The sequence below is a fragment of the Symphalangus syndactylus genome, chromosome 2, assembly GCF_028878055.3.
Source record: "Symphalangus syndactylus isolate Jambi chromosome 2, NHGRI_mSymSyn1-v2.1_pri, whole genome shotgun sequence".
NCBI classification, from domain to species: domain Eukaryota; kingdom Metazoa; phylum Chordata; class Mammalia; order Primates; family Hylobatidae; genus Symphalangus; species Symphalangus syndactylus.
In genome coordinates, this window is record NC_072424.2 from 27981226 (window position 1) to 27997507 (window position 16282).

General features: G+C 50.1%; 1 protein-coding gene across 1 annotated transcript; it reads right to left on the reverse strand.

Moving 5' to 3' along the window:
- Positions 1-552: 552 nt before the first annotated feature.
- DUSP5 (dual specificity phosphatase 5) lies at positions 553-14118 on the reverse strand. Its single transcript, XM_055249587.2, has 4 exons — positions 13505-14118; positions 9160-9308; positions 4902-5121; positions 553-2070 (listed from the first exon to the last, which is right to left on the reverse strand). The coding sequence occupies exons 1-4, from the start codon at positions 13881-13883 to the stop codon at positions 1664-1666; spliced, it is 1155 nt and encodes a 384-aa protein (XP_055105562.1). The 5' UTR covers positions 13884-14118; the 3' UTR covers positions 553-1663.
- Between the last annotated feature and the right edge of the window lie 2164 nt (positions 14119-16282).

The window sequence follows — 16282 nt, forward strand, 5'->3', positions numbered from 1 at the left end:
GGAACTCCTGGGGAATTATCTAGAATTAGCTGCAAGAGTGGAAAGAAGGGGTCAGGCAGGCTGGCAGGGCAAACTTTCACCTCATTCACTTCTCCATCCCTTGGCCACTTACCCAGCCTTTTCTGAGTCTGCCATATGCCAGGCACTGGAGGAAGGAGGCTGGCCATAAGCTTGGCACTCAGGCTTGCTGGAACCAAGGGCCTTACGCTTTAAGGGACTCTTGGGATCATGTAACTCAGCTCACTCTTCACAGGTGAGGAATCTGAGGTTCAAGTAGAGCTCTTTGCCTAGTGCGATGGGAGTGAAGGGCCCTGAGTGGGCAGATACTCTCACCACCTCCCTATGAGGCCTGCACTAAGGAATTCTCTTGCAAGTTAGCTTAGGGAAACCCCTCGGTTGGAAAGCAACATCGTGTATCGTCATACCTATAGCTCCACCACCACCACCATCACCCTGTTGTTCATTTACAAATAAATCCCAATGAAGCAGGCTGGGTCCCCACCCAAGGGTATTCCTACCTTACCCCAATTCACTAACAACACGAAGAAGTGCTTTTTTCCTTTTACTATTTTTATTTTACACTATAAAAAAAAACAACAACAACAACCAGTAACATACTGCTTTTCTTCACATTCACACGGATCTTAGAAAATTATTGCCTTTTCCCCTGGAGAAATAACCAACAGACAAAGAGAAAAAAAAAGTAGTACCACATTGCAAAATCTGCAAATCCCAGAAGTCCACAGCTTGAAGACAACCTCCAGGGGCAGGGAGGAAAACAATTGTCACAAGAGACATAAGCACACAGAAGGACAGGAAGCTGAGGAAACCAGTTTTCAACACCACTGACCCAGGATACCTAACAAGTACCCTTTTCCTCCTGGAATCTACTGCCACCACCTCGAAGGAATGACTTTTTTGGTCTATGATCTGAAAAACTCTTTTCACAAAGGAAGAGTTGCTCTGAGAAGAGGTGGAATGAGACAAGTTCAAGTATGACTAAGAATCATGCCAAAGTCCAAGGTCAGTGAAGAACCCAGGGCAAAAAAAAATCCAGAAAAGCCAACATCTTGCTACTTTAACCAACTGCCTCATTGGACCCAAGAGGGTATCTACACAACATTTCAGGGTTCAAATCAGGATGCTGATCATGTCCCTACAAACCCTGTAGGGTTACTTTCCCAACTAGACGGTGATCAGCTTATGCCCTGAAGCAACAGAGACAGACATTGAAACTGCCAAAGTTCAAAAAATAAGGTGGAAATTGTGCTTCCTTCAAAATGAATTGGCTTCATAACTGCCTTTTCTCCTGGTCCAGCAACTTTTCTCCCACGTTGCTGCAGGTATTTATTGCCTTATGCTTGAAATGAAAAGGCGAACTCTGAGGTGCAAGGACTGGGCAGTCCCAAGAGGGCAGGGGTCTGGAAGTACAGTAGTCAGCACATGCTGTGCTCCCGTAATGGCTTGGCCTTCCTTCAGTCCGGAGAACCTACCCTGAGGTCCGTCTGAAGGTCATTTGCAAGCCTGGTGACCACTCACTATCTCACTGGGGCAGCATGACAGAATGAGGTCTTCAGTATTGCACAGGTATGAAATGTCCATGAGTCTTAAAACCAAAAATCACAGTTGCTCTTGGGGCCGGGCGGATTCCTCCATCCCAGTTTTAGCAGGATGTGGCCGTTGCCACAGGGCTTCTGCTGAGCTCTGAGACTGTTGAGTGGGTAGGCACCGGTGCCAGCACCGAGGCAGGGAATGTGCAGTAGGCACCCTGCATGTCAGGGCTCAGTGTCTGCAAATGGCCTATCAGTGAAGAGCCTGCTGCCTCCCCTTGGCAGGAGGGAGGCTGGGGGTTGGGCGTGGAGGGCAGGATCTCAGATTCGTACTGCAGGAGCTGGCCCATGAAGCCAAAGTTGGGCGAGACCATGCTCCTCCTCTGCTTGATGTAATCGAAGGCCTCCTTCAGGCGGAACTGCTTGGTCTTCATGAGGTAAGCCATGCAGATGGTGGGTGAACGGGAGATCCCAGCCTCACAGTGGACCAGGACCTTGCCTCCCTTTTCCCTGACACAGTCTGGAAGGAAGAAAAGATGGTGGGAGTGAGTTGGGATTAGAATCTAAGGGCAATGGCAAAACACAAGAATCAAACACTGGAGTAACCTAGATATGAAACTGTTGTGCTTGCCTAAGAGCTACGGCCCTACACTACACTTCTGCCAGTCTTTAATCCCCACTGGTGAGGATAGAGCTTTTGGGGTCCCAGCAAAGACTATCCCCAAGTAGGACCTTTATATTCCTTACAGCAGCTTTACAGTTCCCCAGGATACTTGCAGATTCTGCCTTTGGAAGCGACGGACCTGGAGCAGTCCCTTCCTGGGGATGCCATCTTAACCTAGGTTCCACTGATGGTTCCAAGAGGGCATTGGAAAATCCTTGAAATTGTGCACATTTTTATTGGGCACACACATTTTTCTAAGGAGAGCATCCCAGGCTCAAAGACTGACTTGGAGAAGCAACTCTTGCCTCTCCAGGTCTGATTCTAAGGGTAACAACCTAACCCCGATCCTGGTAGAGGCCTTCCGGTCTCTCCGGGCACCCTGTCCTGCTGTGCCAGGGCAGGATGCTTGGCTCAGCTCCCAGGGTTCTCACCACCAAACACACAATAAATAGCGCACGGCCACTAATTATAACCCTGGCTAAGTGACGCCTACTAGACTGAGGATATAAATGGCTTTCACAAATTCCATCTTGCTCAACAATGGGAGTCACTGCTATAAAGCTACCACCATCAGTTAGCATTCTTTAGCTCAATATGACAAAAAGGGGAGGATGCCTCCCTTCCTGCTCTACCTCCCAGCCCCCACCCCCAAAACCAACTACAACTATTAAAAATGGGAAGGGGTGAAAGCTTAAAGATACGTACACATCAAATCCACAAAAAAATACAGTCTTTCCAATTCCCTCTCTTGCCAGTGAGGAAATAATTACATCACAGGAAGTTAGATGTAGCTGGCACTATGCAGGCTACAATACGCAAAAACATTTAAGATTTTGAAGGGCAGAAAGAGTCATTACCCTTACCACCCTCCACTTCCCTGCCCCAAGTCAAAGTATGCGAATCAACCTGCAAGATCTAAAAGATAAAATTTCTGAGGCATCAGGGAAGAATCCTAGAGTTTCCCCATCTGAACAAAAACCCCGCAGCATACCCCAAAGCAGTTCAATAGGGGTGTCCTCCAATTCAGTCTGACTCAAAAGAAACAACAAAACAGTTTCTTTAAATTAGTTCAAAGGGGAGACCCCCCAAGTCCCTAGAATTACAGGGTCGGACTCCTATTTCCCTTCACTCCTCTGTTGGCCTCCTTCAAAGTTTAGCTTTTAACTGGCCTAGTGCCACATCCAAGAATGCAAAGGGTCCAGAGTGCATTGCCTCTGGAGCCCACTCAACACCTCCGGGTCTGCCTTCCACATGGCCCTCTTCCCTTGGAAGGGGTCAGCGTATATTCAGCACATGGCTCACTGGGGAGACCCAGGCTCTCCTTCCATTAGCAGGGCAAGCAATCAGAGAAAAAGCATCCTGTGCTTTCAAACTGCTGTGGGCTTGTGGATTGTGCATACACAGACACAATACACACACAGGATGGGGAGGGAGGTTCTGAGAACTGGAGGGGGGCGTGTTTCATGACCTCATGAAGTGGCTACCCAGGTAATTAAATAACAGGCTGAGAAGCGCAAGGTATTCCCAGGGACAGGGAGAACAAGTCAAGGGTTTCCCACCCTGAACCCATCATTTGGCTGCCTTTCAGGCTCCAAAGGAATCATCTCAGCCCAGAGGCTCAGGGGACAAGCAGGACAGGCTCGGCCTTTTTTGCCTCTGATGAGTTTCTCGTCAGGGTTTCCTGGGGAGCAGAAATTGTGTGGTGAACAGAGGGCCACTATGTGGCTCAAGGGGGACCTTTAATTGCTACCTGCACTAAGTAATTATTGCTGTGCTAACACCTGCCTTTCCTCCTCCACCATCCCTTGGAACAAGATACAGGAAAATCACGCGTCAGTTTCAACAACTACGTATGTTAAAGAGGAAGATGGGCGCTGGAAAGCGGGGCATGACCACAAGGTTAGAGAGTGGTACTTGCAAATTTGAAACAGAAAAAAGTCAGGCCAGCCTCCTAGGAAGATGGATGGGGGAGGAGAAGATGTCAAATGGGAGAACAATCCAGGCAACACAGAGGACCTGGAAACCCTAAGGCCACAGCCCTTTCCTGGCAGAGGGACCAGAGGCCAAGGCCTTGGTTTTCAGGTCTACGCAATGGAATAAATAACTGCCTAAAAAGAATGCAGAAAGCAGGCAAAAGATGCCAACTTTTCTGTGCATACAGCATGGAGCTTGAGTCAAGTGCTATCTTTAATCCAAAATTAGCTGAAAATGCAAAACAAATTGCCCCAAGCCGTTCACCAAGAGTATGGAAAGCTGCTGGGGGCCCTTGGGGCTCAGTGCGTAAGTAGTGCTCTCTGAATCCTTCTGTTTGCTTTTAAAAATAAACCCAACCTACGTAGAAGCACAGTTAGGGAGGTTCTTCCCCCTGCTTTCCTTGTGTGGAGCATTACGCAGGGATGCACTCAGCTCCTACCCAGCTAGAAACAATAACAAGATCGGCAGTGAGTCCTGCCATAAAATTATATTAATTCATTTATCTTGCAAATTAAAGCTCCTATTAATAGCAACTTAAATTCTCCCCTCCACCTTTTCGGTAGCTGCATCCCATGTTGGCTCCAACTCTTAGCAGCGGCATATACAAGACACTTTTCTTTCAGTGAAGGTAGCCTCCATCAGGGCATCAAAAGTCAAGAACACATGCCCCAAAGGGGCTCCCAAAATAACTGAAGGGGAATGGCTAAACCTACCAATGAAGTCTATTGCTTCTTGAAAGTGGGAGCTAATGTCAGCTGTGTGGCTGTCTTCCACAGGGATCCATTTGTAGTGTAGGTGGGTCGTGCAGGCCTCGGAGGTCCGTCGGGAGACATTCAGCAGGGCTGTGATGTGCAGGTTGGCGAGGAACTCGCACTTGGATGCATGGTAGGCACTTCCAAGGTAGAGGAAGGGAAGGATTTCAACTGGGCCACCCTGGAAAGCAGGGACAAAGGACAATCAAGAAATATTGGATTAGCTTGTTCATTTGAGAGAGGAAAAAACAACTCTGACCTATTTGTTTCTTAAGATGGGTGGTTCCCTTGCTGGTTTCCAAGTAGAGTTCAGAGCCAGGGCAGTTCAACCGAGTGTGGGTGGTATCTCCATCCTGGCCAACTCTCTACCTCATGTGACTGCCTTGTGACTCAATGACAGCAAAATCCACACAGCAAAGAGTTCACTTTTTTGCACATATCAAGGTGGTAGGATATGCCGGCAGCCTTCCTGTGCTGACAAGGATGAGAAGCCATGTGGTAACATGGGAAAAACTGACGGGCCTGTGTTGAAGTTACAGTTGCCCTGAGAGTACCAGGGCAATTCCCTTTGCCTTGGGACAGTCTCGCTTTCTTTACAGATAAAATGGACCAGGACTCAACATGGTGTGTGTCCTCCTTTACAGCCTTGACATTTTATATAGCATATTTTTTTTTCCTTTTTGGAAAGACAGAGTCTTGCTCTGTCACCCAGGCTGCAGTGCAGTGGCACAATCATAGCTCACTATAATCTTGAATTCCTAGGCTCAAGAGATCCTATGGTCTTAGCCTCCCGAGTAGCTGGGCCTACAAGCATGTACCACCATGCCTGGCTAATTTTATAATTTTTTTGGTAGAGATGAGTTCTTGCTATGTTGCCCAGAATGGTCTTAAACTCCTGGTCTCAAGCGATCTTCCTACCTCAGCCTCCCAAAGTGCTGGGATTATAGGCGTGAGCTACCAAGCCTAGCCTATATGGTGTATTTCATCAAACCTAAGACACTGTTGATCCTACGATGCATCCAGGTTTTAGATGTTAAAATGCACCTCCACCCCCACAAAAAAAGTATGCTTTTTAGAAATGAAAATAACCACTACCTACTCAGAATCTTTAGATAAAAAACGTTGTCAGGCCACAAGTAGAGGGGCTTCCCCGCCTCTGACCTTCTTCATATGGGGGTTTGTTGGGGGTGCTGGTGAGACCCGCTTACAGAGCCATCCTTTTGGGAGGCTACCCACACCCCAAATTTCTAGTCAAGGGGGAGCCAGAGACCATCCACCTTGAGGCAAAATTAAAATGAACCGCTGGTTAGACTCTGGCAGTCTCAGCATTTAGAGGGCTCTAAAGGTGGCAGAAAAGTCAGTGATGGTTGGAAAACTGGGAGCCCTTAGAGACTGAGAGGGAAACATGGGGCTGGGTGACAGTGGCTGTGTCTTTGGGAGCCTTTCCCATGCCAGCCATCTGCTTCCTGTGCTTCCATTTCCTGTCCTGGAATAAGAGCGGAATGGAAACTCTCGGCCAGATCCATAGCAGGGAAGGGTGCGTGGGACAGCAGCTAGCTACAGGCAATTCTCAACTTACCCCACACCCGGTGTTAGCTTTTTGTTTCCTGAGAAGTGTTTAAGCAAAGGCCAGTTCAGTCACTTGAAAGGAAATTACAGAAGATTTTACATAAGGTAATAACAACTGGTATTTTTAGCAGCACCTACTATGGCTGGCCTCTGGGGGCTTAACCCTTTAGACGTGCCTACATCATACCAATTTCACAAAATCCGTGAGGTAGGTAACATTATTCCCATTTTACAGATGGGCAACTTGAGGCTCAGATGCATTTAATAACTTGTCCAAGTCAGAGCTAGTCAGTGGTAGAGCTGGGCTGAAACCAAAAACTGATTGCACAGCATGAGATGCAAGGCCTTGTCTGACTCCATTTCAATAGTGATCAATATGAGAAAGTATTTCAGGTAAAGACAGGAAGGAAAAAATTCTCTTTCCTCTCTTCCTCTAGAGAAAATGTCCATCTGCATCACCTCCTCGAAACCTCCCAAACTTCCACGCGTACAGAGCAGCCTTCCTGGTAGCAAAGTGGTGCAGTGGTTAAGAACCTGGGCTTGGGCATCAGACAGCAGAGCTCTTGGTTAAGTTCCAGAGCTCCATGCTTACTACCTGATGTGATCTTGGATAGCTTCTTTAACCTATGACCCTTTGTCTCTAAACTGGGGATAATACCTATCCTCTCTGGATAATTGGTAAGGTGTAAATGGGATAATGAATGCATTAAAACCTGGCACATTACATAGCTGCCACTGTCATCGAGATTGAAGAATGAACAGAACATGGCTTCTCTCCATGGGGAAGACACAGGTTTTTAGGCAATCCAAGCAGGTCTAGTCCTGACCTGAGCTGGACCCACTCCCTGGGCACAGCATCCCCACCAGCTAGAAACCAGGAAAACAGCAGAGGTGGTACAAAGTTCTTTGGAAAGGAGTCAGAGTTCCAAGTTCAGATTCACGTGGCTGCTGATGACTTATGGGTCCTCACCAATGGACACTGCTTGCCCTTTAAGGAGCAGGCTGGATGGTTGACTCAAGATCTCTTCCACTCCTGAGTGCCTGGAAATTGCTGATACACCCGACCTGGGATCCTATCCAATTTCTTTTGGAGCTCAGCCCAACACACCCCTGAAACTACATTTCTTTCCCTTTTTGAACTTCTGTTTAGACCAAGAGGAAGAAGCCAAAGGCCTTCAGAAACCCCAAAAGTTAACATGACCTCGCCTGGCTGCTCTAAATGCAGAAGCATTTCTAAGAAGTAGCATTAGGGGGTTCCCCAGATGAATCTTGAAGACACATCAGGGCTTTCTCACCCCTCACTTGGCCAGAGATGTGCCGTGCTTTCGCAACATTCTGCCAATTCTTATTTCTCTTTCACTTTCTGAGAAATGGGGGAAACACAACCCAAACAAAAGTAGAAATCGAGCTAGGCCAGATGTCCACAGCTTGAAAGCCACGGGCTCATCATATACTGTAAGGATGTTTATTAAAGGAAAACAAACAAATTCCTAACCCTGGCATCTGGACAAGCTAATAGGCTTCCTGAGCAAGGAGCCCGTTCAAGAAAAGGTCATCTGGCTTTACTTCGAAGTTTATCCCCAGGGACAGGGTTTTGCTCATGGCAGGGAGCGGGAATTTTAGCATCTAGCAATATTTCTTCTTATGATTTGGGTATGTTCTTGGTTTATGTGAAAAGTTTGAAAGGTTACTCCCACGAGGTCAGGTGTCTAGATTAGAGGCCATGCAGAAAACAGAACAAGGTCCTGAAATAATCAGAACAGGGAGCTGAGAGAAAGGGGTTCTGAGCCTGATGCTGCCTTGAACCAGCTGCAGGACTCTGCAAAATCAATCACCTCACGTGTCACAGAAGACTTCTCTTCCCTTCCATAAAATGGGTAGGTTTTGATCTCTGGTTTCTGCCAGATTTGGATTCTCACCTGCTTTTTCAACCTTCCTGGATGGTGCTACGTAACCCCCTTCCACTTTATTTTTCCCTTTAGTGAGTTATCACGAAGCACTCGTTTTTAGAAGAAAAACAAAAACTCACTAGTTTACAGAAACATGAAGCCCTCTAGTATCTTTTGATTTGCTCTGGTTTCAGTATCTGTGGAACTGTAAGCATAAGAACGCCTTAGAGAAGCCTACTTAGCCACCCAAACAGGACTTTCTCTATAGCACCCCCACCAACACCAGTTTCAGTTAAACATACCAATAAGACACACCTTGACAGGTACCGGGATGGTTTGCAGAAAACTGCAGAGCATGGACAATTACAAAGAAAAGCAACACGGGAAGCCTGAAAGTCAACTCTGAAATGTCTTCAGGGAAACCCAGACCAGTATTTCAAAGCTTCTCTGAACCTCCGAAGCCAGATGACAATAATGTATCTTTCACTTCCCCTTTTCCCCAGAAGCTGCCAAGCATCCTGTGGCTGGTTTGCTCTTGTCAGCTTGTTTGCTGGAAGGAAGCCCATTTACTCTTGGATGGAAACTCAAGCTGGCAAGCAATAGAAGCTCCCTAAAGCCAGGGGATTTTGCCAACACCCTGATCCACAAAAGAACTAACCATCATTGCTGAGTGGGGAGAGAACAGTCAGGTGCTGAGGAAGGAAGGGAGGCAGGAGCCCAGAATACCACTCAGGATACCTCTTCCCCATCACATCACGTACCTGGTCATAAGCTGGCCTGTAGCTGATGTTTACCACTGGTTTTCCACACTGGGTGATGAGGGCTCTCTCACTCTCAATCTTCTCTTGTGAAATGGGTTTTACATCCACGCAACACTCAGGATATTCCGAGTAGAAAGTCTCATATCCCCCTACAAAAACAAACAAAAAGGTGAGACATATGGGAAGCATCAATTTCTCACGCTGTCAGAAAATACCCATAGTTAATCAATACTCTGAGTGTTACACAGTTAAGAAAAAAAATAAGCCAATACAGATTCTGGTCATTAAAAATTGAACAAAACCAGCAAACGGATTTAGAATAGAAAGGGGCTCTACACACATACGAACCTCTAAAAAGAACTCTTTCAGAGACAATGATTAACTTTTTGTGTCTATCAGAAGCAGCTTAAACTGTGAAAGAAAGTGTCTAGCATCTGGCAAATATTAACCAAATCCCTCCAGAAAACAAAGGCTATTTTCTCTCTTGTTTATCTAAAAGGTAGGTGTGATTACCCAAAATTTCATTAACTGGCAAGAAGATAGGCTCCTAAAGTGGCTTCTTCCCCAGCCCATCTGCTCTAAGCAGGATTCTAGCTGGAACCTCCTCCATTCATAAGGAAATGGGGGCTGATATGGTTTCATTTCAACTCAGGGCAGTAAAACAGCCTCACTGCTTCTCACTCCCAAGGTGCTAAGAACATTGCTGACAATCCTTTCTAGGTCCAATTTGAAGTCATCAATCCAGTTAATTACCTTCTAAATCAACTGAAAGAATAAGGACTTCTGAATTTAATTCTCAGCCCTCATGAGCAAAAACTGCCTCTGTCCCCTTCGTGACCACCCTATCTTCTTATCCCCACTTTTCTTACTTCTCCCCTACTCCTCCTGCACCCCCACTCCCAATCAATAAGTCAACTTATGGCATGTATGACTCTCAGAATTCTTAATATTTACACCTCTCCAAATGGATTTAAGGTAAAAACGACCCTCTGAGCAAGTCACGGAAACTTGCAAATATAAGTAAGCCTTCTTGGGCCCATTTGAGTGGGGAAGAACCGAATGAAAAAGTGGCCTTGGAACCCTCAGAATGCCGAGGGCTGCCAGGTGCAACAGGCCAGCCTTGCTTGGGAAACTCCTTTGCTGGTAACCCAGAGAGCAACCTGAGGCATTTCCTAGGGCCTCCAGAAAGCCCACTTGTCTTTTTCTGGCCCAGAGAATTTGCTTGGAGTCAAATCCATTAAACATGCATTCTGAGACCACGAATTTTCCAAAGAACCCCCTTTTTCATTTCTGACTTTGGGTGTTGTGATGCTGGCTTTTTTAAAGCCCTGCAGTAGACAAATGGTTAATGGATTACAAGGCAGTCTCCAACTCCCTCCCAGAAGCTGCAGCCAATTCCTAGAATGAGTCATCTTGCCATTACTGCTTCCTCTCAGCTCGCTGGAACTGCCCCGCCCCCACTTAGTACACCCAGATCTCCCCTGTGGTCACCACATGAGCCTGCCCATGAGCTCCTGGTCCTCCTCAATGACCATGCTCCCCACCACAATGGGAGGCCACGGCGGAGATGCAAGGCGGTGCTATAGGCAGCTTAGCTTCCCATGCTCTGCCATAGCCCCTGGGCCCCTTCCCTTCCAGCAGTCGAGAGAATGACGCAGGCTCACACCGACCCACAGCTTCCTCTGAGGAGGTATCCCTAGTCAGTAAACCACCTGATCACTTCCCATGCCTGAACCTCGACATTATGGGTTCCAGGAGACAAACAAGGATTTGGATGGGAATTTGGAGTTAAGAATGACCTGGGCCCTCCCAAACTTCAGGACGAAGGTTGGGGAAGAGGAATCTTCAGGCTACCCCATCTTTTGGCTTTAAATATATTACTTCAGAGTTGGCTATCAGGAGGATGGATAAGAGGTTCGGGTGTGGGCTGGATCCTGCATGCTGTTGACAAAATTTAGTTGAGGGACAGATAAACAGGGTCCTGCCTCTTCAAGCTGGGATTCAGAGGAATCTTCTAGATTAAATGGTCTCAGTCTTTCACCCACTCCCATCAGAAGTGTGGAGAGACAGAACATTCCTCCCTGGTGCCTCACTTGAGTTGCAAAAGCCATGGCAATTCTTAGAGTTACTTCTTTTGGAGTGAGTCTGCTTTCAATCACCACCACATTACCAGGGAACAGAGAGAGCACAGATACTATATATAAATAAGCACTGACCACGCAATTCAGTCATCACCATTTCATTTTAGTGGTTGTTTGGGAGACAGGGGATTATGGAAAGTGTAAAAAGGCATTGCCCCCGCCAAGATCTGAGATGCCACCAGATTAAAACCTGAACTCCTATCTGCACATGAATTACATAAAGAAATAAAAATTTTCTCTGGCAACAATTTAAAGTTTAGTAGTGTTATAAGGGTAGGCATGAAGCAATTTCTACTGAAATTTAAAATGCACGTAATTCTTGACCTGGCAATTCTCATGATTTACTGCAAGGCACTGCACACGCAAGAGCACATGGAGAAGGACATCTACCGCATTGCTAGGAGCAGTGAGGCCGGACGCAACCTAATGGTCATTACAGGAGACCGGTTCAATGTGAAACAGACACGTATGGTCAGATATGGACAAGTCTCCAAGATCCAGATAAATACAAGAGGCAGGACAGGGACTATACAAAATCAATCTATTTCTAAGATACTTACGAAAAATTATCTAAAGGTAAACAAGAAATAGTTGACGACTGTCTCTAGGGAGTGGAATTGGGTTCTAAGATATGCAGAAGACCCGCTTCTCATCATACGGCCTTCATGCTGTTCAAATTTGTACCTGTGCATATGTTACCTTCTTTTAAAAAACACTTTAACGCAGTTTTCCTGAGATGTGAGTCTATAGAGCTGCCTACTTTGTGGCGATAACTTCTAAACTGTAAGCAGGGCCAGCTTACAGAAGCACAAGGGCAGAGGGGGGACCAGGGAGGGTCTCCTGGAACGTCTTTGATGCTACTGAGGCAGAAACTTCTCCAAAGAACAGGAGACAAAAACCATATTAGGGAGAGAAAGAAATCAGGAGACACGCTGAAACCTCTGCAGAGCCAGAAGGCCTTCCCTCTATCCCCTGGGGGCTAGGCTGTTAGAAAAAGGGCGATTACCATCTACCTCTGTTACCTCTCCAACAGGAAATCAACAGGGGACCAGTCAGCAGGAGGTGGTAGCAGAGAGGGGAACTGTCTCCAGAATTTTCCTGGCCCGGAGCGTGTGAAACTCAAGTTGCATGGCTTTAAAACAGGCTCCTAACTCGGCGCCGGCTCTCTGCACCGAGCTCTGATCCCCATCACTTGTTACATCCCAAGGTGTCCGCGCCAGGGCTGGCACGGCCTTGGGGCCCTGCTGGGGCTGAGCCCTCATCTCTACATGTGGGTCAGGTCTCCCCGGGTGTCATTTGAGGTTACAAAGGACTCAAACACAAAGCAGGAGCAGTCATAGGAAGTGACCCAGAAAAAACCAATGCTTTGGACTTTGAGAGTCAATCACCCACCCACCACCAGAAGCCAAAGTTATCTTCCCGGCAGGTGAAATGGGCAGGCCTGTGGCGGTAGCTCCGGGAGGTGTCAAATCAAAGGCCGCAGAATCTCCAAACCACCCTGCCCCCGCGCACCTCTATTTCCTGGCTGGCCGGCGGTAGGCTCAGCTCAGGATGGGTCCCAGGGATAATCCTGGGGCGGAGGAGGGAGGAGGTGAAAAGGATGGAAAGGATGTGAGCTCCAAACTGAGCTAGAGAAAGACCTAGGAGGGGAGAAGAGGCCGGAGGGAAACAATAAAAAGCAATACAATGAAATGGAAAGGGAAGGGACTCGCCAGGTCAAAAAGGCAAGAGGGGTCGGTGAAGACACAGCTGGCTAGGCGAGAGGAAGGGGGGCACCACGGCGCCACACCAGGGGGAAGGGGATCGCGACCTGCTGATTCCGCCAGATCAGTCTATCAGGAAGGCCCCGAGCCCTGACCCCAGCGACAGCGGCGAAGCTCGCGTCTGGAAAGGGGGCTCGTGCCCAGCACGAGCCGACAGCTCCCAAACTGCTAAGCAGCAGCAGCCCCCGCAGCATAACCAACTCCACCCAGCCCAGCGGGCAGACCCGCTGCCAGGCGCTTTCGAGGAACGCGGGTGGGGAAGAGGGGGAGCTCTGAGTGCTGACATTTGCAGTGCCCTCCCAAGCGCACAACAAGCCCCAGGGTGCAGACTCCAGCAGGTGGTGACTCTCCCGGTCCCAGGGTGTAGGAGGGCCCCTCGGCGCAGGGAGGGGACCCGGGGGCGCCGGAGGGGCAAGCGTGGCAGGGACCCCGCGTGCTCACCTTTGAGGAAGTAGACCCGCGGGCCGGCGGGCAGGCAGGCGAGCAGCGAGGTGAGCACGACACGCGCGGCGCTCTCCTCTCGCAGCTTCTGCCAGTGGCGGCTGCCCTGGTCCAGCACCACCACGGCCGCGACGCCGCCGCCGCCCTCCTGCAGGAGACGCGCGCGCGCCGCCTCGTCGGGCAGCACGTAGCGCGCCGACACCGCGCCGCCCCGGGCCCGCCGCAGCACCACCGAGTTGAGGTTGACGTTGAGCGAGCCGCGCACGTTCGAGGCAGCGAAGGCCAGGTAGGGCCGGCAGTCGAGCACCACGCAGCGCGCCGCCGCCTCCTTGCGGAGCATCTTGCGCAGCTGGCGCCCGTCGAGCGACGTGACCTTCATGCCGCCGGCGCCGCCCGCCAGCGGCCCCGCGCCGCGCGCCCCGCGGCTGCCCACGGCCAGGGTGTCCGCGGGCGAGGCACGGGAGGGCGAGCCGCGCGGCTGCGGCCGCGACGGAGCCCGGCGCCCGAGCGGCGGCGCAACTCCGCGTTCCCGCCCCGCGTGCTCGATACCCAGCCCGGCCGCTCGCCGCCCTAGAAGCCGGGGATTCCGCGGGCCGCGCAGCGTTTTATGTGAATGAGTGCCGCCCGTGACGCGACTGCCCATATAAGGCCAAATATGGGTGTTTCCCCGCCCCTCGGGCCGTGGCCACGCCCTGCCGGGGGCGGGGCAGCGGGGGCGAGGGACGCGCGGGGAGGGAGCCAGCATTAGAGCGAGAGGAAGTGGAAGGCGCCTCCTCGTTCTCTCCTCCGCGCTGCACTGAGGAGCTCACTGGCGCATCAGGGTGTCCGAGGCGCTCCGGGGCCGCGGTGACCCGCGCGGTGCGGACCGAGGAGGAAGCGCGGTGGGAGGCGGGGCGGCGCCGCACGATCCGGCCTTCAGCTTCACGGACGTGGGCTGAGAACCCGCCCGCGCCGCGCTGAGGAGGGCCGAGGGAGCCGGCTAGGGCCCCAGAGGAGTCCGGAACGGATTCCTGTCGCCACCGAGGTCTGCGCGTGTAAGGAGAGGACGTCGGAGATTTCCCTCGAGGGGTGGGGTATAGATGACTGGAGAGGTCGGGCGCGGGTTGGTCATCGCTGAGGCTGGGTGGTGGGGGGCCGGATTCGTTATACTGTTTTCTCCACTTTTCTGTATGTTTGATATTTTTCATAATAAAGTTTGTAAAAGTAAAAACGGGGGTTGGGGGTCGGCGGTAAGAAAAGCCATTTAATCTCCCTAAATGGATTCTGCCCTCAAAGGATTGACGCTCTTTTCTCTGTCACTCTCCAATAATGATTAGAATAATAAGTTGTATTTTGAGGAGCTGTTTTCTGGTCCCGGGGAGACCCTTGGTGAACTCAGCAGTACCATCAGCATGTATCCCACCATGGAGCTCAGTTCAGCCAACTGTTGTCCAGGTGGCTTCTGGATTTGGGGGATTATCTATGGATCAAGTTTAATCTCAGGCTGTCTGCCCCCACTGGTCTCCAGGGGCTTCAGGCCTCCCACCCCTATTCCTGGGGAAGCAGACACAATTGACCCATTCAGCAAGCATTTATTGAGGGTCAGCTGTGTGCCAGGGCTTTGCTAGCTGCGGGGACACGTGGATGGAAACAGGTTTCTGCCCCCAAGCTCACTGCCAACCGTTTTATCGTTAGCCTGGCTGGGACTGCTTGATGGAAAACAGTATGCCCGCACTAGACAAGGGCTTGTTGACAACTGACATAAGGGAATGACGTTTTCAGAAGGAAGCAGAGATCAAATTCTGAAATCAGATGCAATCAAATCAGGCACCAGGACAGCCGGCATTGCCTCTGGGTCACAGATGCATTCACCCAAAGGCGCTGTCCTCACCTTGCCAGTGGGGTCTTGGTGAAGACGTGATGCGGGGGCCTTCTTTCTCTTTGTGGTTATCTGTGCCAGCCTTCCCTGCAGGCTGCTCTTCCTCCAGCACGTTCTGTTTCTGTTACCGGCTCTTTCCACCCCCGACATCTCCGCCCAGAGACACACACGTACGCGGAGCACCCACGTGGGCCAGGCTTTGTTTTGGGGCTGGCGGCACCAACGTGAGTAAGTCTTGTACTCAGCCCCAGCTGCCCCCAGCCCAGAGGGGGAGGGGAGGGCCTGTAGTCAGTGGGGAAGAGCGCCCAGCATGGGTGTGGCAGGGTGGGGCGTGGGCTGGAGAAGGCCTCCCAGAGGAGATGAGAGCTGAGGCCAACTCCGAGGAATGAATTGTAAGCCAGGCTGCGAAGCAGGAGGGGAGATTCCAGGCAGAGGAAACTGCTTGAGGTAAAGAAAACAAAAAACACAAAACCCAGCATGGTGCGTACTGGAGGTATGTGGGAGACTAAGGCCCTTCTGGTATTTATTAGCAGATTAAGCAGGGTCAGGCAACAGAGGGCCTTGTGCTGTTTGAGTCATTTGGGTCTTAGTCTTTGTCCGGGCAGTCCCCAACGAGGGATCTTACTCAGTGACCAGATCCGGATAGCATTTGGGAACATCACTGAGGCGGCTCTGTGCGGGATCGGTCTTTATTTGAGAGTGGGGATGGGGTCCGGAGTCTGGGGGATGGATGGGAGGATTTCGTGGGTAATCTAGACATGAGCTGATATGGACCTGGCAGAACTTGGCAGTGACAGCAGCTATGGGGAGGGCCATAGGAATGGGAGCACAATGAGGAAGTGAGATACTGGGAGGGGTGAGATGGGGAGAGAGAACTGGAGACTGACACCAAAAATTTTTTTGTTTTTGGGTTTTTTTGT

Excerpts from the sequence above, each read along its gene's own strand:
- DUSP5 (XM_055249587.2), bottom strand. The coding sequence starts at position 13,883 with ATGAAGGTCACGTCGCTCGACGGGCGCCAGCTGCGCAAGATGCTCCGC. Across the intron at positions 9,309-13,504 it reads GCGGGTCTACTTCCTCAAAG|GGGGATATGAGACTTTCTAC; the intron begins GTGAGCACGCGG and ends TTGTTTTTGTAG. Across the intron at positions 2,071-4,901 it reads AGAAGCAATAGACTTCATTG|ACTGTGTCAGGGAAAAGGGA; the intron begins GTAGGTTTAGCC and ends TCTTCCTTCCAG.